General features: G+C 40.3%; 1 protein-coding gene and 1 pseudogene across 2 annotated transcripts in view; one reads left to right on the top strand and one right to left on the bottom strand.

Annotated features, from left to right (window-relative positions):
- Positions 1 to 404: 404 nt before the first annotated feature.
- Positions 405 to 20,918, top strand: part of CAMK4 (calcium/calmodulin dependent protein kinase IV) — a 209,324-nt gene continuing 188,810 nt past the window's right edge. Inside the window, exons 1-2 of one of the 2 annotated variants that reach the window (XM_074328611.1) lie at positions 405 to 711; positions 1,461 to 1,699. In XM_074328611.1, coding sequence (XP_074184712.1) covers positions 1,539 to 1,699 — 161 coding nt within the window. In that variant the 5' untranslated portion in view covers positions 405 to 711; positions 1,461 to 1,538. The remainder of the gene's footprint in view (positions 712 to 1,460; positions 1,700 to 20,918) is intronic. The other variant, XM_074328610.1, reaches the window with a different exon arrangement.
- LOC109445412 (deoxycytidine kinase) lies at positions 18,734 to 20,187 on the bottom strand (annotated as a pseudogene).

Here is a 20,918-nt window from a genome sequence, read left to right as displayed (position 1 = left end):
CTCTCACTAATTGATTAGATTTTGTTGTTGTTAGTTTATCAATATAGCACAAAAGCTCTTAAGTGTAGGAAATAAATCAATAAATGAGATAAAAATATTGGACTTTGTTTACTGGTGTTATCAGGAACGGGGTCGCACTGAGAAGAGTTTAGTGCATGTTGGAGAAAAGTCAGGGGAAAAAAGGCTAAAAGTAACACCTGTGAAGTAAGATTAAATACGGTGCCTAGAGTTATTCTTGCCAGAAATGAGATGTGATGTAATAGCTATCTTTATAGATAAAAATTTATTGCGGAATATAATGACTAATTGCTGTTCATTTGCACTCAAATCTGAAAATAAAAACTTCAATGTAGAAATAGAAAATAATATGTATTTAACCAATACTTAGAATGATAACCTAAAGGTTGATGGACAGACATTAGAATGCTTGTGATGGGACATATGCTTGGAAAAAGGGCAGAGCTTTAAATGCAGCAACCTTCTCTGACATGAATGATGACAGATCTTGCCTTAAGGCAGAGGGCTGGACCAGTTGGCTTCCACAGGTCCCTTCAAGGTCTGTAATTCCCTGGGTCCCTTCTGTTGCTAGCCTTCTGAGGAGTGAACGAGAGTACCTGCCACAGCAAGTACCTGCCTTTTCCGGAGCTCCAACAGTGCCAAAGGAGGCAGCAGCAAAACAGCATCTCTTCCAGCAGAAGACTTCACTCAAAGGTGAGTCGGGTCAATGTGGACACAGGCGCTTTCCTTTCTTCCAGATTTCACGGGGTCCAGGCACAGGAGCCTTGGGGGATCAACAACCACAGCCACAAATATAAGCTTTGTTGGAGGGACGAACAAGAGATGGCTGGTTAGCTGGCGGTAGATGGGAAGGACTCGCCACCAAGACACGCTCAAGGAGGGATGAGTTAAGCCAACAGCCAGGTCCCTTTCTCACCATCCTGCTGGGCCGCCCGGATCCATGTGCTCTTAGAGCGCGCTGAGCGCCCGCCACTCCGGACGGAGCTAGCGTCCCACAGCGTGCGATCCCTTCCAGGCTCCCGGCTCCCGTGGGAGGGAGCGTGGGATGATGCTGTGGTCCTGTGCCCTCCCCAAGCTCCTGCATCCGGAGCCGCCCTAGCCGGCACCGCAGCAGCCACTGCTAGGGAGGGAGAAAGGAAAAAAGGAAGGGGGGCTGGAAAGGCTCAGCTGAAGGAGGAGGAGAGGTGGGGAGGGAAGGAGCAAAGGGGGAGGGAATCTCTCTCCTTCGCTGTGCCTCCGCCTCATCTCAGTCCGGCTGGAGGCGATACGGATTCTCCTTCCACACCCTCTCCCAGTTCCTCTCCCCCATCTCTGCCCACCCTCCCTCCAGAGCGTGCAGAAAGGGAGCCGCAGCCGGAACGCCGGCTAGGGCGCTGGGGGAGGCGGTGGCGGTGGGCGTGTGCGTGTGTGAAGGGCACCACCTCTCGCTCCGGCGTTTGCAGGCGGCGGCGGGCAGCGGGGCTTCTCGCTCCAGCAGCAGCGGCGACAGCGGCAGCGGCTTCCGGAGTCCCGCCGCGAAGATGCTCAAAGTCACGGTGCCCTCGTGCTCGGCCTCGTCCTGCTCTTCGGTCACCGCCAGTGTGGCCCCGGCGGCCGGGAGCCTCGTCCCGGATTACTGGATCGACGGCTCCAACAGGGATGCTTTGAGCGATTTCTTCGAGGTGGAGTCGGAGCTGGGACGGTAAGGCGGGGGGCGGCGGGCTGGGGCGTGCGGGGGCGCCCTGGACCTGGTGGAGCCCGGAGCCCTGCGCGTGGACTCGGGCTTCTGGGGAAGCCCGCGGCACGCACCGGGGGCTGTGCCTGCGAAAGAGCTCTCGAGGATGAGGGAGCCGGCCTCCCTGCCCTTGGATTCTCCCTGCCTAGTGTCGGGGAGAGAACTAAACACCATTCAAGTGCGAGTCGGGTCTTCCCCGGAGCGCGCCCAGGCTGGTGCAGCTGTAAGCCACGACCTGGCTCTCTCCTACCCTCCCTCCCTCCTCCTTGCTGGCTGCCAATTCCCTTGGGCGACAGCCCCCACCGCACCTGGGCCACGCTTTCCCAATTGGTGTCTTAGCTCAGAATTATAGCTTGCCAGAGTGTCTTGCTTGTCTACTTATTTTAGGGGTGGGAGCAGAGGGTGCCCCTCCAAATCATGACAGAATTATTGAATTAGATTCTTTCCCCTTCCCCACAGCAAGCTCTCCAAAGCAAGTGGCACTAGAAACTAAACTCAAATACTAGCTTCCCTGCAGAGTCTGCTCAGGGTGAAGGGGGTGGGGGGTGGGGGGGATGAATCATTTAAGAGTTGATGGCAGAATAATGAACTAGTGCGGCTTTGAAGAAAAAACAGCACATGGGGTCCAGGCAGCAGTAATTAGAAGAGTTTTGCTGCTCTTCTTTCATGTGCTGGAGTGATTTATTTAAATTATTAATATGTATGCAAAAAGCCATCTCCCTGGGGTTGCAGAAATGTCCCTCATTCCTCCTTTGAAGATCTAAACAGGTAGGAGTTTTGCCATGTGAATGATGCCATAGGTTCTCATATTTTTATCCATTAAAAAAATATTTTTTCTTTCCCTTCCTTTACCTTCTTTCCTTTCTGTTATCCATAGGTAAGGAGAGTTCTTTTCAACACTCATTTTAGATCCAGGCCCTTTATGATAGGGACTCTGAAGATGTCATTTCAACTGTTGACAAGTTAAACCTTCTGTACTTAATACTTTGTAATTTCATTTTCCATTCTCTTTTTGCTGGAAAGAGTTTAGCTAACAGCCAATTTCTTTTTTAAGCCACCGGAGACCACAATGCAGGATTCGGGACATTTGTACTTAGTATTTAGTGGAAAGGTGTAAGGGTCACCCCCACCCCCAATTTGTCACTGTTATTAATGGTTTGTGGAGGACAGAAGGTCTATAAGAGGCAGAACTTCTGAATGAAAATTTAGTAGTTTGTCGCTATTTAAAATATTCCAAAATATTTGAGCATTAAATAATGTGTACATAAACATCCTGATTCGATCAAGTTTGTCAGTGTTCATCTGAAGGTCTGCTGTTGTATGCATTCACTAGTGTGTTGAAAATGAAATGTCTCTTACCTTAAGGCTTGAAACCTACTATAATTGTATGATGAGCTGTAGTAGAGCAGTATAAACTTCTGATTAAAGAGATGATCTACTTAAAATTGTTTACTTGCTGTTTTAGAAACTGCCACCTAGTAGAGGAAGTGCCTAATGATGCTACAGGGACTGTCCCACCACCAAACCCAATTGCTTTCTGAATAACGTTTACCCCAGATACTTCTAATTGGCTCTGACTTATCAGCACATGTTATCTTTATGAATAAGTTTCACCATCAGGAAACAAGAAATTTACTTAATTTGAGGGATGGGAAAGTGGTTAGACAAAAAATAAACTGCCAGGTGTACACATATATGGGATGGTAGACTTCATAGGGAAAACCAAAGGAATTTGAAGTTAATTTTTTTAAAAAAGCTTGGTATTATATTTTGCAATGCATTTGAACAACAAATTAAATCAGTTATGTGTTACTAAGACTCTCACTCTGCTACCTAGTTGTTTGATTATCTTGAAAAATCACAGAATTAAAATACTTTGTGAAAACTTGAAATTCTTACTTTTGCTGTTTTTCAGTAGTCGTGTATTAAGTAGTTCTCTGTAGTAAGTTCTCAGTATTAAGATGGCAGTTGTTGTTTTTCCATGCCCCTTGAGACTTTGGTTGAGACGTTGAAACAATTGGTTGCAGGTCTTTATTTTCTTTACACTGTCTGAGGCCAAATCTGCCTGTATCCAAGGCTGAATGAAACATTTAACTCATTGGTAACACAGCTGTCATTAAGATGATAAGAGAACAATGCCCTAGGTGTTGTGTGTGCCATTGTGGTTAGTTCCAGGGTGTAGACAATCCCCACTGGATTAAGTAAATTTGTGAATAGTCATTCCTCTATTATTATAATTATATATTATATATAATGTAACTATATATTATAATTATATGTTGTAAGCTACTGACTCATGAATTCAAGAACATTGGACATGTAACCATTAGGGCAACACACCCTGAGGCTGTTTGGGAATTTCAGGGAGCTAAATTCTCAAGGCTATAACCGCTTGAAGTCATTGGATAGTGCTGGCAGCAATGATCTACATACATGTAGCCATTTATACCAGGGCACAGGTGATGGCTTTTTTTTTGGTCAGGATGGGGGTGGGGATGAGGAGGATTATTTAAGAGTATCAGGCAAACTGATTACATTTTTCCAAACTTACATTTGAAAATACTGCTTCATTTAGAGAGTTTGTCAAAAAGTTTACAAAAATGATGATACACCAACAAATTCAGTTCTATGTAAAAATATGAATTGGCCATGTTTCTATTCAGGGCTCCATATCCTAGAGAGTGGTTGGTTCTTTGCCCAGTGATTTGAGAAACTGGCATTTCAATGGCTTTTTCCAAAGGAGAAGGGAGCCTGCCTCTGGTCCAGACTCTGTCCAGTGGTTTGGCACAGGACGGACAGAATTTGGCATGGCCTACTTTGTGGTGGAGACTTAGCCCTGTGCATCCAAACCCATGTCCTGTTTTCAGTTATTTCCCACCTTTTGTTTCTGTCTATTATACAAGACTGAAAGAATGTTTATAACAAAACTAGATGTATTCCCCACACACAAATTCAGTGAAACCAAATGAAAGATAATTAGGACAAAAGAAAAAGGGTGTGTTAAATTATTTTGGAATCAATTTTTTTAAAAAAAATTCCATTCCACTTAACTGCAGTTTCTTTAGGCTATTGACTTTCAATCATCCCACAAACCTGATCCACAATTTTAAAAATGCATTTCTATGGCAACCCCATTGAAGCATAATTATATAAGACCCCTTACTACATGTATGATTCCTTAGGAACCAAACAGATTTAGTAGTGAGACATGTGTGTATACAGTGTGTATATTCAAAATGGAAACAAATTTCATAAAGCAATGTTTATTTTTATTACCAGCAATGTACTCTAATTTTCTTATTTTATGCTGTTTGATTTTATTCTGTTTCATTAAAAAATATTGGCTGAATCCATGTGATTTCACATCCTGCTAATGGGTTGTGACTCAGTTTGAAAAGTGCTGTTTTAGGCCGTAAATTGCTGTCTGCCAGATTAAAGGACGAGGCAGAGTCCTTTTGAAAAATGCCCTGCAGACCAATCGGTAACATACAGTTGTCTCCATTTGCAGAGCTCTGTAGAGAGAAGTTTTCCTGGCTTTGTCTCCAAGTCATTATTGGGTTTCCCCTTTCAAACATTTTCAAAAAACTGGTGTCTTCCCAAGAGTTGCTGGGTGCACTGTACTCTGGAATGGCTAAGGGGAGTGAGAGACTGGACCACTGACACCTTCACTGTAGAGGGGAGTAATTCACCTGCCTGAGCAGTGGTGTATTTCACTTGGTAACGCATAATTCTGGCCCCAGGTAATAGCCAGCAAATGCTTCCTGTGAGGAAACATGAAAAGTATGCGTTTTCTAACACAAAGGCTTTAACCAGTGGTCCTTGCTGGTGGAATTAGGTTCTTTCTTTTCCCTTTCCATTTTCCCCTTAGCCAGTACTTCTCATGCCTTTGGTTTCCCCCCCCACACACACACTATCCTTTCGGGCCTCACAGGCTATCCAGGGGATACACTGCTGTCTCCAGATCTCCTGCCACTCACACTATACTTACGTATCTTAAGCTCTTTTGCGCACGGTATGTTTTTTTCTCTGGCTAGGAATTAAAAATATAAGTTTGGTATCTCTTTTGTTCTCCGTGCACCCCAGTCTTTCTTGACTCAGGAGCAAGGTGGGATTGCAAGTGGGAGAATAAAAACTGGAGCTGCACGGGCTCTTTTCGGGAACACTGACTGTAAGCTCCCAGAAGGCAGTCCCTGGATTTGGCTGGTTCACTATTGTGTACTCACCGCCTAGCCCGGTGCTCAGTACTCAGCAACTGCTTAACAAATGATTTGAGAGTGAATGAATGATAATGAAATGGGCCAGGCTCAGTGGGCATGCTCCCTTCCTCTTCTTTGAGATGTGGTGTCTATGGGTCCTGATGCAATGATCTCAGTCCTAGTGACCCCAGGGAAAGGGAAGTCCTGTGACTTGTATGTTCTCTCCCTAAAACTTGTGTGACCGTGACCCTAATTTCACTCAGCGGTTGGTTTCCTTTTTTCACAGTGGGTGTATTGATAACTGCCACCTCTGTAGCTTGCAGGTGTTGAAAATAATGCTGCCTTTCTGTTGGCAGAGTGCTTTGTGTCTCTGAAATGAAAGGGATGCAGTTTCACCTTCACTATCATTTTACCACAAGCGTGTCAGAATTAGGAGTCAAATCAACCTGAACTTGAAGGCATGAAATGCCCCCTAGCTATACCAACCACTAAAGTTAATACATATTAATTGCTAAACTTGGAAATTCACTCATTTTAAAGAGCTTTAAAGTTAAATGAAAGCTATGATATAATTTTAAGAACACACTATTTTCCCATATTTAAATACCGTTGCAAGGGTAAAAATAACTCCTAATTTGAAGACAAAAAAAAAAGACACAGGTGCCATCTGCTTCTAAACTGTGCTGGAGAACTTTACTTGGAAAAAAAAAAAGAGAGAGAGAAAGAGAAAGAAAGCACTAACCACAAAATAGCTTCAAAGGACTTTCTTGTAAACACTTTACCGTCAGACATATGTGTAGATTATGTGTTTGCACTGATACATTTGAGAATAAAGTGCTGAGTGATAGCCAAGTAAACTGTTTCAACTACTAGTTGTTTTCATTTTATGTTAATGATTTTGGAGGTGGGGTGACTAGCTTAAAAGGTAGTTCTCTTTAGACTCCCTTTTGGGGAAGCTAACATATCTAATAAAAATATTGAATTTTCAAATTTCAAGGTTAGGTTTATTCTGCAAAATATATTTAAGTGAATCAATGAACCATGTAATTCAGGCCAAAGAGTAACTATGTGAAATCAATAGCAGCTAGATTCAAGGTTGTACTCAAATTATATTAATCTCACCTTAATTATTTTCCCCTATTTGATAATGTAGGATGACCTGAAAATTTCATAATTACAATGGTGTAATTAGGAAGTCAGATTTAAATATTGATAGCATAATATTAGCACATAAAGGATATGGACTCTTTAATACAGTTCATTTAAAAAAATTCTAATTGCTAAATGGAGGGCAACACTTGTGTAGGCATGTAAATAGTGAAAGGTTTAGGTGGGGGACTTTCCTCAGTAATCTTATTAGTGGCGAAGATCAAATAAGTGCAGGAGCTGTGCTGGACAGAGGGTGATTTATAATGATGGACAAAGAATAGTCTATGTAGTCTTTTCTCTTAGAGAAAGGGTTTCTCAGCCCTGGCTCTATAGACATTAGAGGCCAGATAATTCTTCGTTGTGGGGCTCTCCTGCACATTGTAGGATGTTTAGCTGAGTCCCTGTCCTCTACCCACTAGATGACAGTAGCAGCTGTCCTCCTCCTATCCCCAAGTTGTGACAATCAAAAACGTCCCTAGACATTGTCAAATGTCTCCCACCCACTCACCCCCTTTTCCTGCTGAGAAGCAGTCTCCCAAGCTTGAAGCTAGGCTTCTACATGATTTTCTTTGTTATGTAGATGGTTAACAACAGGGAGATTGATGGATTAAAATTATTTGACTTTATTGAATATCTGCTATACCCAAAAATTTCTCCCATGTCTATGTAATGCCATTAAGATTGCTGTCATATGTGCATACCATCTATACTATAATTTGCTTAATATTTTTGTTTGTCACCTCATTTTTGTTCATCTAAATTTACTTATCCAGAATACTTATTTTTACTAAATTGAAAACCAGTATTCATGCCATAAATAGAACCAAATGGTAAAAATAAATTGCAATAAAACCAAAGCATTTTTATTAAATTGTAGCTAGAAATATTTGATGGCAGAAGACTCTCTAAGCCCGAGGATTGCCCCCTCTTTGTTAAAAAGGGAGATGATCAAAGATTAGCAGGGTTAAAACCACAGTAGCACAAACTGAGGTTTTCTTTTTGATGTAATCAGAACCACTGAAAAATAATTGACAAGATAATGATCTCGTTTTTTGATTCCTTGTTATTTAATTCCATACCTTTGTGCCACCTAAAGTCATGTTACCGGCCTGACCTTTTGAATAAGTATGAACTAGACAATATATGTTGATAGTGTGTGCGAGTAGTGGGGCGTGGGGGCTAGAGTATGAATGAATGTGATGAATATAATATTGTTTGGCCTCCAAATGTGTAGTTTACTACTAATAAGGCATCAGCAATAATTTTAATAAGAGATAAATCAATAACTAAAACTAATATGAGACAGAGATAAAAGAACCACCCCAGTCTTTATGATGTAGTGCTAATTTCAACTGGGAGGACTGAGGTGTCTTCATGGGAGGGTTGGACCTTGAAATTTGGCAGTATTTTAACAGGAAGAGGTTTGTGGAAGGGCATACCAGGTGCAATGTACATTCTCAGAAAAGGCAAAAACTGACAGAAAAATGCAGGATGCACATTTTATTTTGCAAACGTTACAAAATCTGAACGTTGTCATGGCAGATAAAGTCGGGAAGAAGAGTTGATGTCAGATCAAAGAAAGCATGTAAAAAAATGATTGTGTCTATATCAATTGAAAATAAAAGAAAATACCATTATGAGAGTGAAAGGTGACTGTAGAAGCATCTTGGGCTGAAGTTGTGGGACTCAGAACTTGCCATTAACCCATAAACCAGGGGCGTGGCTAAGACAGAACTTACCATGTCTGTTGAAAAAAAAAACACCCTCCTACAGCCTACGATGATACGATGAGATAAGAAACGGCAAGTGTGGGATTGAGGGGACTGAGATCAGTTACCTAAACCTGGTAAAGAGCCCATAAAGAGACAGACAGCATTTTAGGCTTTGGGGCCCATATGCTGTCTGTGGCAACTCCCAGCTCTGTGATGGTTGAGTGAAAACAACTGTAGACAACACAGAAACAAAATGCACAGGGCTATATTCCAATAAAACTTTATTTATGACAGTGAGATTTGAACTTCATATAATTTTTACATCACAAAGTATGATATTTTTCTTCTTTTTTCTTTTTCTATTTATTGTTTTATTAAAAAAAATTTTTTTAATGTTAAATCTATCCTTAGGTTGCACAGTGTACAAAAACAAGCAGCCCTTAGCCTGTAGTTTGTGGAATTCTCACTCACCTAGATCTGACAAGCTAAAATTCTACTTCTCAGTTACGTGAGAATTTCAGGTTAAACTGATTTCAAAACTTCATTTATTCAAGGAACTGGCTTGAATCTCCCTTACACTTTGAAAATGTCAACCTGATATTAGTTTTTCAGGTGGGCACAACCTTTAAATACCTACTTATCTTTTGTGTTTGTCTATTGAAACTGTAGCAGTTACAGTTCTTACCTATGTAGCATGTTAGCTAGCTCCATTCATCATTTATGTGTTTGAAAGTGGACAAGCTTTACATGAAGTGTGTTTAAGTGATTACGATCAGTGTTCACATACAAAGACTATTGGAGGGTAATTTATTTTGTATAAAATAAATAAATAGTTTCATGTTGATTATTCTTCTATTATATCTGAAATGACAGTTAGAAAATTAATTACAAAGGAGTATGCTGAAAAATTATTGATAAAAGATTAGTCTCTAACTAGTAAAGTTTAATTAATTTTTCTGTTTTCTAATATACTACCTGCATGTTGAGTAATCCTCCTCTATGCCATGCGTATCTCTCAGATGGACTAATTACAATCCTTAAATTGAGACTCAGTTTAAATAAGCAATCTCTTGAAAAAATAAATTGCTCTTTTTTTTATTTTGAATAGATTTTAGCAATAAACTAAAGCAGTCACTTATATTTTGTCTAAAGCTGAGATCTCCAAAATTCAATGTCCCCATCCAGGGTGTGTGTAATAATATAGTGGAGTGTTAGAAGAAAGTATTAGAGAACCTTATTTTTTTTCTAAGTTTTGCTTTTAATTTTTGTTTTTGGCTGTTTTAAAAAGCACACTGCATGTTGGTTCAGTAGTACATGTATAGCCCTTATAGGTACATAAGTATACATAATGAGAGGAACATGTGTTCGAAACATCTTGTTGGGTGATTACTGCATCAAAGAATGGTAGTTATAAGTGGACACTTGAATAAGCTTTGTTACTTAAATAACATTCTACGTTATGAAAATGATTTAAAAGCAGATATGTAGATCAAAATGCAAACAAAAAAGAAATCATACTGCGAGGTGTGTCTGTGCACAAAGGGGAAGTGGGTACATATGTGCACTTGTTATGCATTTTAAGATAACCTGATGAAAGGTTTTGATAAGAGCTTACTGCCATTGTAACCAAAAAAGTCACAAAACAGAAAACAAAAAAAGAGAAAAGAATCACAGCTTGCTCATCCAGCAGAGGGTTAAATGAATTTTCTTTTTCTTTTTTGTTGAACTCAAATTCATATTATTTTACAAGAACCTCAATTTTAACATGCCTAACTTACTTAATGGTGAATTTCGACAACTCTGTCTTAGGCAGATGACTGCTTTTATCTGAAATGTCTGGTAGTTAATGCTTGCAGAGTTCTGGGCATTAGGGCTAGGATGTTGAGTTGAGCCCTGTTAACAAATTCATTGTCATCACTTAATAAGTCATGCTTCAGGGTGATATGGTTGAAAAATTAACCAGGTACACAAATATTTCTTAAAAAATAAAAAGGGCTAGACTTGAACAATGCTCTGATTGGAATGGTCTGCTACAAAGGTAATGGATATAACATGTCCTTAAACTGTTTTCTCTACCCGTTTGTAGTAGTATTCTTTGTTAAACGTGCACTTTCTTTGATTTATGTCATGATTATAGATAGAATTTGACTAATATTACAAACCAGAACAAAGAAGAGTAGGGAATAGCAAATCTGTAATTACGTTCATACATTCATTGCTACCTACAATGCAACATTTGAATGATTTCTCCTTACTTTAAGTCCTGTGGACTGTTTAATAGGGACCTTTGCTTGCATTTTACCTTTCATTGCACTTTTTATCTTGGTCTGCCTTACTTGTTGTACTCTCTTGAAGGGACACGTAGTTAGTGACTATTTTAACTTAGTGAGTGACAACCTTCCATTTAGGACTGTAACGGGCATACAAAATTGTTTTTTAGTTGTGACAAATAATCAGTCCAAGTTTGATCTTTGACAGGATGTAAATATACTGCTATCTATTCATTAAATGAATCTTAACTATTTTTTAAAGCTCCCTGTCAGGACAACGTGGAGAAAATAAGAGTATGTTGTTAAATGTGACTAAATTCAAAATATGTAATTCAGTGAATCAGCCTGGCTTAGAATGTTCAGTCATAATAGGTCTCTAAAGATTTCTTGTGTGAGTGGAAACATTTTTAGTAGTTCCTACAGGACTCTGGATCCTTCCTCTTTCTCCCTCAATGTGAACACATAAGCTAATAAAAATGTTCAGCAAGGTAAACTCTTGAGAAGCTCTCCTGAGTGTAACCTGTAACTGGGGGCAAACTAAAAACATAATAAACAAAGCTTGTCATGTGTATGCATGACACATTAGTGAAACGGAAACCTGAGGAAATCATCAGGGTAATCCATAGCAAACCAATACAGTTCTTTCATATCTTGAGATACTAAGGAAATGGAATGTCAGGACTGAGCTGAGGCCCTAGGGAGCAGTTGAGGTTCTGCCCCTGGCCAGGAGGGGGCAGCAGAGCGTTGGCCCCGGCTTGAGCTGGCAGGTAGTGGAGGGGAATGAGCCTCAGGAAGGAAGGCATAGCGCAAAGGGAGAGTTGGGGAAGGCAGCTAGCTAGTCAGGACTGCTTCAAGGCTGGGGCAGCAAGCAGGCCATTCTGGACAGTTGAGTTGGTGGGTGTAAAGGAAGATTGCTGAGTAAGGCCAGGGCTATCACAAGAACTGAATGAGATGGTACAGGATGCTGGCAGGAAATCAGGCAAGATAAAATTGCTACTTGATGGCTGTGTCCCTTTGGGCATAACACTGAATGTCACTCAGTCTTATTTGTAAAATGAAGATTATGGTAGCATATCCTCCCCAAGGTTGCTATGATGATGAAATGAAATCACTTAAGTATATAAAAACCCTTAGCTCCATAGCTGGCATGTAAGCTTACTATTCCTCAGACAGGGCACAAGGTGGGAGATAGAAGGTAATGATTCTGAATTGGGTATCTATAGGGGGAATACTAAGTCCAGTTTACACGGCCCTTTTAGCATCTGACCCCAATTGCCTGCCAGACCCATTCCCTACCACTTCTGATCACCAGCATGGAGTGTTTCCCAGGAGCTTGGTACTGTGGTTTTACTGTCGTTTGTGTATTGCTGATTACTTCGGTGATATAACAAGGTGATCATTACCAGAACCGTTTTTCAGATGAGGAAGCTGAGGCTCAGAAAGGTGAAGCAGCGTGTGAAGCTTGCACAGCTGGGCATGGGAGCAGAGCTGGGATTCAAGCCCCGGTTTGTCAGACTCCAGTGCTTTTCTCTTCCCACGCTACCTGCCTTGGCCTCAAGGAGCCCTCAGGGATCCTCATGTCTCAGTGGTGTCGTGCATGAAACTCTTGGACTGAAATGCCCTTGTCCTTCTAATTCCTCCAGGAGAGTCATCCTGACTCCCAGGCAGAAGGTTTCTCCCACCTCCCTGCTCTCATATTATTTCATATGTTTATTGTCTTAAAGGTAAACGCTTTGTGGTCTTCACCACTAGAGCATCTGCCCCTCGGGCAGAGGAACCCCGCATCTTATCCATCTTTTGTCCCCATTACTGAGCCTACTACTGCATGTCACTCAATAATAAATGTTTGTGGAAGAGTGCTTAAAAAATGTTTTATACATGTTTGTGGAATAGTAAGTAAATGAATAAATGTGAGGTGAACAGCTGCAGGAAAATCAGTAAGACTTAAATCTCTCTTTCTTCAGGGTGTTTTCCCTACATAACCCTTTGCTAAATCAGCACACTGTGAAATTACTTATTCAAAGCCTGGGGCCCTCTGGAATGTAAGCTGTTAGGGGCAAACCTCTGTCCCTTTGTTCATGGCTGTGTCCCCAGCACCTAGACAACACCTGGCATGCAGTGAGCACTCAGTAAATATTTGTTGTGTAAGCGAGTCAGTTGTACCAGCAGGGCTTCTGCAATTGAAAGTCCTTTGGAATCCAAAGGGCTCTTTCATCAGTCCATTCTCTCTTACAGGGCCTCTTTTCTGAATGATGGGAATAGTATGAATTCTGTGATTGAATCACTTAGCTCTAAGTTCCCTTGTAGCTACAAGTATCTTCTGTGTTTTCTTCTAATTGAATTCTCTGGATCATCACCTTAGCTCTTTACTGTGTGTTCAGGAGACAGAGCAACTGTTAGAGTAAGTGGGGCTCTAAGCTTCAAAGGCTTTGTAAATATGTGGTAAGATCCTTGAATAATTTTCATTCTTATTTTGTGCTTTTCAAAAATGCGTCACCTCTTTTTAGAAACATATACTCATATTTGCTCATTTTTACTTCCTCTAGTGGACTATACAAATGCTGGCAATAGCTGTGGATATCTAGGACAGGATTTAGCAAGAAGGGATGTTTCCTAACTTTCCCCAGTCCTTAGTTTTGTTTCTGAAAGGGGTCATTCTTTTTTAGAAAAGCTTGACTTATGACGTGTTTGTGACGGTGTAATCTATTAGCAATGTCCTGTAACATATGCCTTGGCCTGACCACAGTGGAGAAGGAGGAGATAAGGAGATGATCATGAAGGAGAGAAGAACAGAAATGGCCCGCTCTGTGTCTATCTTTATTTGGGGATGTTATTTAAAAACCATCTATTGAGATGTCTAATTCTTTAATGAAAAAAAAAAATCCCTCCTTGACTTAACTTCCAAGTAGAGTCATTAACTTTATGTTCATGATTTTGATGTACTGTCAAAATAATTATTCTGGAAAATCTGTATGTCCCCATCTCTATTTTGACAATAGAAGCCAGGGAAGGATGGTTAAAGAGAAGCTGTGTGTAGGAAGAAAAGGGGCAGAGACAGGGCTGAAGGGCAGAAAGAAGGCCACTCTCCACCCAGGTCAACTTCTTGCTTTCTGAGTCCAGTTACATCTCAACCCATAAGCACCTCTCTGTCCCTGCCTGATTTCTCCCTGTTCCCCTTGTCCCACCAGAGACCAGCTCCCTCCCATGTTCCTGTATCTCCCCTGTTGAGGCCTTAATGTTTGTGTTCCTCCCAAATTCTTATGTTGAAGCCCTATCCTCTGTTGTGATGATACTTGGAGATGGGCCATTTGGAAGTGAATTAGGATTAGATGAGGTCATGAAGGAGAGCCTTCAGGATGGGCTCTGTGCCCTTAGAAGAAGAGACTTGTTTTCGCATTCCCTCTCTCTCTCTCTCTCTCTCTCTCTCTCTCTCTCTCTCTCTCTCTCTCTCTCTGAAACAGCAATAAGGTAGAGGTCTGTCTGCAAGCCAGGAAAAGAGCTCTCACCAGAATGTAGAATGCAACCATGCTGGCCCCTGATCTTGAACTTCCATCTTTCAGAGCTATGAGAAAATAAATTTCTGTTGTTTAAGCCACCCAGCCGCTGATATTTTGTCATGGCAGACCGAACTAACACATCCTTATGCCCTTCTTCCCCACTTTGATATCTGTCTGACGTCAGTCATAGCCTCAGAATCTTCCTGCTATGTCTCAAAGGCTAACCTGAGTTCATCTGTGCCAAGGTGGCAAGCAGAGTATGAAGGAAGAGGTGCGCTTTTCATTTCCCAGATGCCCACCATTGTCCTTTTGCCAGATGCTGAGGAATGTAGTCCAGAGATCTACTTCATGGAGAGCACAGCCCCTACATTTGGTTTATCCAGGATGGCTGGAGCTGACTCTGAGTTGCTCTTCTTTCTTTCTAGTTAATTAATTACCAGGAGGCTCCCTAGCACAGTACCGCCCTGCTGGACCCTAGGCTGGGACACTTCTTCTGTGGTCACACTTCCCTCCCGCTCGTCTGCCTTCTAGGCACTACCTCGGTATCCACGATGCATCCATACCTGTAGGCTTGCCAAGTGCCAGTGCCTGCCAGCTCCCAGCATATTATTTCCTCAGCAGCTGGCACAGGATTCTTTTGTTGCCAACTGGAAGCTCAGCTATTAAAAAATAAAGGTTGGCCCATCTTGAATATCACATGTTTCCATCAGGATTTGGATCTGCATTCTGGCACACCTCACATCATCCCTCGGGCACTTCTCTGAGGAGCAAGAACCCAGTGTTCTTCTGGGTATCTGGCTATATTTTCACCTGCTTATTCCAAATGCAGTTTCTAGCCTTGAAAAACCTGTGATGCTTATGATTAGTTGAGGGCCAGTTTACCAACGTCTTACTTGGTCTTATTGAATTTAGTAACGTGTTCAGTGTTTCATTAGCACTTGGTTGCCTTCTGTAATAGTTGGTGTCAATTTCATAGCTTAGGTGGTAAATTCTCAATAATAAGGGTCATGTTTCTCAAGTTAATGAATAGCTAACATAATACTGACACATGGATGTTTGCTCATGACTTCGCATTAGCATGAAGTGATCCAAGAAAAGAGATCTTAATATTTGTCAATATTTGATTACTGGTCTTCATATTTCACATTCCAAAAAGAATGTGTGGTATCATAACCTTAAGGTTTTCCATATCTTCAGACAAAAGGACAGTTGGAGTAGTTTAAAATAACTGCTATAGGTGTGTCTTTCTGTGTAATTTTTACAGTTTGCTTGACCTCTAAGAAGGGTGTTAAAATTAGAAAATATTAATCATTTTGTAGCATTGAGATCTTATTTGCACTACTTTAACTCTTTGTCAGGAATTTATTATTTTTTTATTCAAGATAATGCATTCTTCACTGGAAAGTAAAATAACCAGACCCAGAATCACTGCAACTTGACTGTGATTCAGAAATAAAGAATAGAGTCCTGGAAATCATTAAAGTGTGTAAAAAAAAATCTATCTATCTATCTATCTATCTATCTATCTATCTATCTATCTATCTATCTATCTATCTGCTTAGATAGATAGATAGATAGATAGATAGATAGATAGATAGATAGATAGATAGATATCACCATATATATATGGAAGTATTTTAAAGAAGTTTGTATCCTGTGTACACTGGTCAAGAAAAACATATGACCTAGAATAGATTCTTATATTTAAATGATGTCACTATTAGCCATACCTTAAAAAATGTATTTTTCTAACTTGGTACCTAAATGGTAAAATAAAGATTGGTTTCTGGTTTCATCATAAGTTTCATTAGTACTTGCTATTAATTGTCTTAGTCTCTATTCTGATGAAGGAATTTCTTTTTAGCACTTAAGAAAACAAATTAATAAACTTTGAGGAAGGTGTTAATGAGGTAGGTACGGTTAGGAAGAAAGGGGAAAATCCAGAGACCGGATGACTTAGGATATGCCTTACCTGTGTCATTCAGACAAAGTGTATTAATTCTAGAATGGTTTTCTCTAAAGGAGGAGGCATTGTACATGGTTGGGTATTACAGTCTTTCAAGATGTCTTCTGATTCCAAGATTCTGGAAATGTGTTGGCTGTAGGCTGATGCTAAGAATAAGAACTGGGGCTGCAGTCCACGTAAAATGAACCTATGATTCCAGTAGATATTAATAGAACCTCCAGTGGCAACTATGGTGGTATAAAAATACATTCCAACTCTGGTACCTATTAGCTGTCTATTGTAAATGAACTTTTTAAACTGTAATGAGCTTCACTTTCCTCATCTGTAGAATGAAAATACGAGTGCCTTTCTCACAGGATTATTGTAAAGATGTGAGAAAAATAAATTGTGTCTGTCTTAAGCAAAACAGCTGTGCACACACTGCGTGAGATTTTTTTATTTGAATAATAATAATAACTACAAATTTTTAACTATTAACTCCAGACTTTATTTAGATTTCATCAGCTTTTCCATTAATGTCCTCCTTCTCTTTCAGGATCTAACCCAGGCATCCACACTGCATTTAGTTGTCATGTTTTTTCTGCCTTCTCTGATACGTTATGGTTTCTCAGTCTTCCCTTGTTTTTCCATGACCTTGACCGTCTCAGGGAGTACTGGCCAGGTATTCTGTAGAATGGATTGGTCTGTTGTTTTTCACATGATTAACTGGAGTTATAAGTTTGGGGAAAGAATACCACAGAGGTGAAGTGCCCTTCTTGAGCCATCAGGGGTATGTGATACCACACGATACCACTGGCGATATTAATCTTCATCATTTTGTCACAGTGGTGTCTGCCAAACTTCTCCACTGTACAGTTACTCTTTGTACCATTTCCTGCTCTGTCTAGTTTTTGGAACTGAGTCACCAAGTCTAACCCACTCTTGGGAGGGAGGGTGATTAAGCTCCACCTCCTACATAGATTATTTAGGTTTTTTTTTGAACAAACTTGAAAAAAATCTTTCATTATATACAGAACTAAAATGAATCCATGCAGCTTTTTAAAAATTACAGCTACTTTACCCTTTTGTCTTCTTCATTAATATTAATATATATTCAAATGTATATTCCTAATATATATATATACCTAATATATATTCAAAAATGATAATGCTTTCAAGATAAGCAAGATCATTTTTATCAGTAATTTCTCTGAAAGGAGGGGGAAGAAGCGTAAGGTATAACCGTACAGAGAAGCAAGGCAAACTACGAGTATGAAGCAAAGAACAATCACTATATTCTCCAAGAAGAAATGTGTGACTTTAAAATAGCAGGCTGCCTAATTAATCCAGACAGTGGGGAAAGCACGATGAGGCAGGAAATAGCAGCTGGGACTAAATGAACAGGGAAGTTTCTCTTCTGACTTCTCACAGAGCATAAAAGTAACAAAAGACAACTCATTCCCAGTGCAAAGTCAATAAAGAACAAGATGGAAAAACTTATCCCTTACTATGTTCCACTAATATTTTACCTATAAAAATGAGAATAAATGTACTTCCACCTCAAATGATTTAAAGATGATCATACTTTAAACCAATCTTTTAACTATAATAGTAATATTCCATTCTAAAAGAATGGTCTGAGAAGGGAGAAAGCAGGTAGCTATTTTAAGCTCCATGTAAGTTAAATATTTTACTCATGTAATAAGCTTCAGTTATCTTTTAAGTACAGAAACATTTCCTCTTGAATCATCCAAACTCTAATGCGAAAACATGAAGCCTCACTCATACAGATGTACAAATAAAGGCAGGGAAAAGATGAAGTGACTTATGATAAATTATGCCATTACAAACTGGGCACAAAGTGTAACCTGCTCCTCTATAAATGTGTTATAGATACACTAATAAATATCAGTGAAGTAATTAAATACTAAATGTGGTCTTATCTGCTACATAAATTAATGTGGAAGGGGAGGCACTTGACCAAAAGTACTTAAAATAAAACTTCTTAATCCTTTTTTCTAGAGATTCCTTAAATTCCACTTTCAACTTTTTTCACTAATTTACACAAGACACATTACCATTTAATATGTAACATTAAAGTTACGAAACTGGTCCACCAGTGAGATGAGAAGCACTAGGAAAAAGGCCAGCCTGGTGAGGAGGATAACAGAGGGGACAGGCAAATGGGGTGGGGGTGGGGGGCGGGTCCTTTATGATGTACTTTAGCCACTGATTATGGAACCACCCACCTCCAGACTTTTTCTCCTGAGAGATAACTAAATGTCTTTGCTTGTTTAGACAACAAAAAAAGAAAAGAAAAAGAAAAAAGAAAAACTGGTCACAAACTTTTGTATAGGATTCATCAAAAACTATTTTTTTCTTGGAACAAAAATGGTTAAAAACTTGGGTTTTCTAAAGAGATTTGTATGAATATGGAGCTACTAAGATACCCAAAGCTGGAGTATCTGGAACCATTTCGCTGCCTGTAGTCTTCAGCAAGATCACAAAGTGCTTAAAAATTCTTTGACTCTTTCAACCAGACTGTGGTGTTTGCCTCAAAAGTCTTCGTTAACATCCAGTGTTAAGATAAACACTTTTTGTAGATAATTAAAGCTGGTTTTCAGTGTTCTGGGCAGGAGCCAGCTTTCATGCTTATACTGAAGCTTCTCTAAATATTCAAGAGGAATATTTGTTCTTCATTTCTTCCCCATGAATATATTCTACTCAAGCATTTCTCTGGAGTGGCTCGAAGATAAATGATTCCATCCAGTTCAAGGCTTTGGCCTACCTGGTTATTCATCCAGCCATGCCAGTCTTGATAAATTGTCCACTCTGTTTCATTCATGCAGTCCAATTCATACAAATTAGATGCAAAAATATACCTGTCACTATACACAGATTGTTAAAAAAATAATACAGGTATCTCTGCATCTTCGAGCTTGACATTGAGAAAGGCGAGCTGAGCTCGTATTCGACTGAGGCAGGCATATGATAAAAGACCATCGTTCAGGTTTCTCATGCATCATCTGAAGAACATTCCCACCACTTGTCAGTTCCTGAACTTCATCTTGAATACTTTGAACACTGCACCATCTGGCAACAGTTTCAGGAACCACTTCCCGGTCCTCACAGACTTGTTTAAGGATATTCACAAATATTGACTTCCTTGCAGCAATGTTCCCATCAATGGAAATTTTCTTGATGTGTGTCCCCTCAGAGCTGGTCTCGGGAGATAGGCAGCTCCTCTTGGGTGAGGTGGCCATTCTTCATGTTGTTGTAGCCCCGAGTAGGTCAGGCAGGGAGGACTGGGAAGTAGCCACAGGCTCCCAAGCCACCACTGTCACCTAACATGGTCTGCTATAGTTCGTCTGTAAGGAAGATTTGTGAGATGTTATTTGTTCACTAATAAATTCTTATGTGTATATAAAGTGATGGAACATCTTAAATCATTTTCCAAAATTATTGGAAAAATATCCTGTCACCATAAATACAATGGGGAATGTACTAGACAATGAGAAAGTTTGGTAGAAGAAGCTGTGGCTGGAATCTTGTGCTTAGACAATGGAGCATGTTGGAGATGAGGAGAGGAGAGGTGCAGAGAAATGCACAGATAATGGTTCTCTCCTGTGGCAAGCTGAGCCACCTGGTCACAACAGGTGGCAGTTTGAGTCCTGATGTTGGCAAAGGACACTGATGGTAGTATGCCAACCCTCAATTTGTAAAATCACCAAATATATTGTGATTGTATCTTGTGCCTGTATCTACATGACTAAAGTGTTTGTATATCATTTTTAAGATGCAGACTCAGCTTTTCAGGAATGTAGAGTAGATAGCACCTTATAAATCAACCAGTCCCGTGTTTCTTTGTGCAAGTGACGAAGCCTAAAAACAGAGAGGACACATGTCTTTCCCAGGACTCCAAAGCTCATTAGTAGTAAAAACGAGGACAGAACCTTGGTCTTCTGCACTTCGACTCTGTGGCACGCTTCCTTTCTTCACAAGTGCCATTTGTAGAAACCTAGGTTTAAAATCAATCCTGGCTCTTCCTCCTAAAGCTTTCCTAGGTTATTTCAGAATACAACATTTCTTATCAAAGGAATGGATTTGTCAGCTCAAGTGACGAAAGTCCTGAGGTTATTCAGGTTTTACATGTGGTTTGACTTGGACTGCTTGCTTATTTCTCTGCCTTTCTTTCAACTTTGCCTTCTCGGGGTGTCAGCTTTGTCCTCATGCCGGCTTTCCTCCTGGTCACAACAGGCGGCAGTTTGAGTCCTGATTTTGGCAATTAACCATCATCATTCAGGACTGTAGGGATCCTTACTTCCTTCTATTATTTAATAAAGCAGAACCATCAGGGTGGTCGGGGGATGTCTGCGCACTGGTTGACTTAGACCCACGTTACCACCATACCGAACAA

Source organism: Rhinolophus sinicus, linkage group LG03, assembly GCF_036562045.2.
Source record: "Rhinolophus sinicus isolate RSC01 linkage group LG03, ASM3656204v1, whole genome shotgun sequence".
Lineage (NCBI taxonomy): Eukaryota > Metazoa > Chordata > Mammalia > Chiroptera > Rhinolophidae > Rhinolophus > Rhinolophus sinicus.
This window is presented reverse-complemented; position numbering and strand designations above follow the sequence as displayed.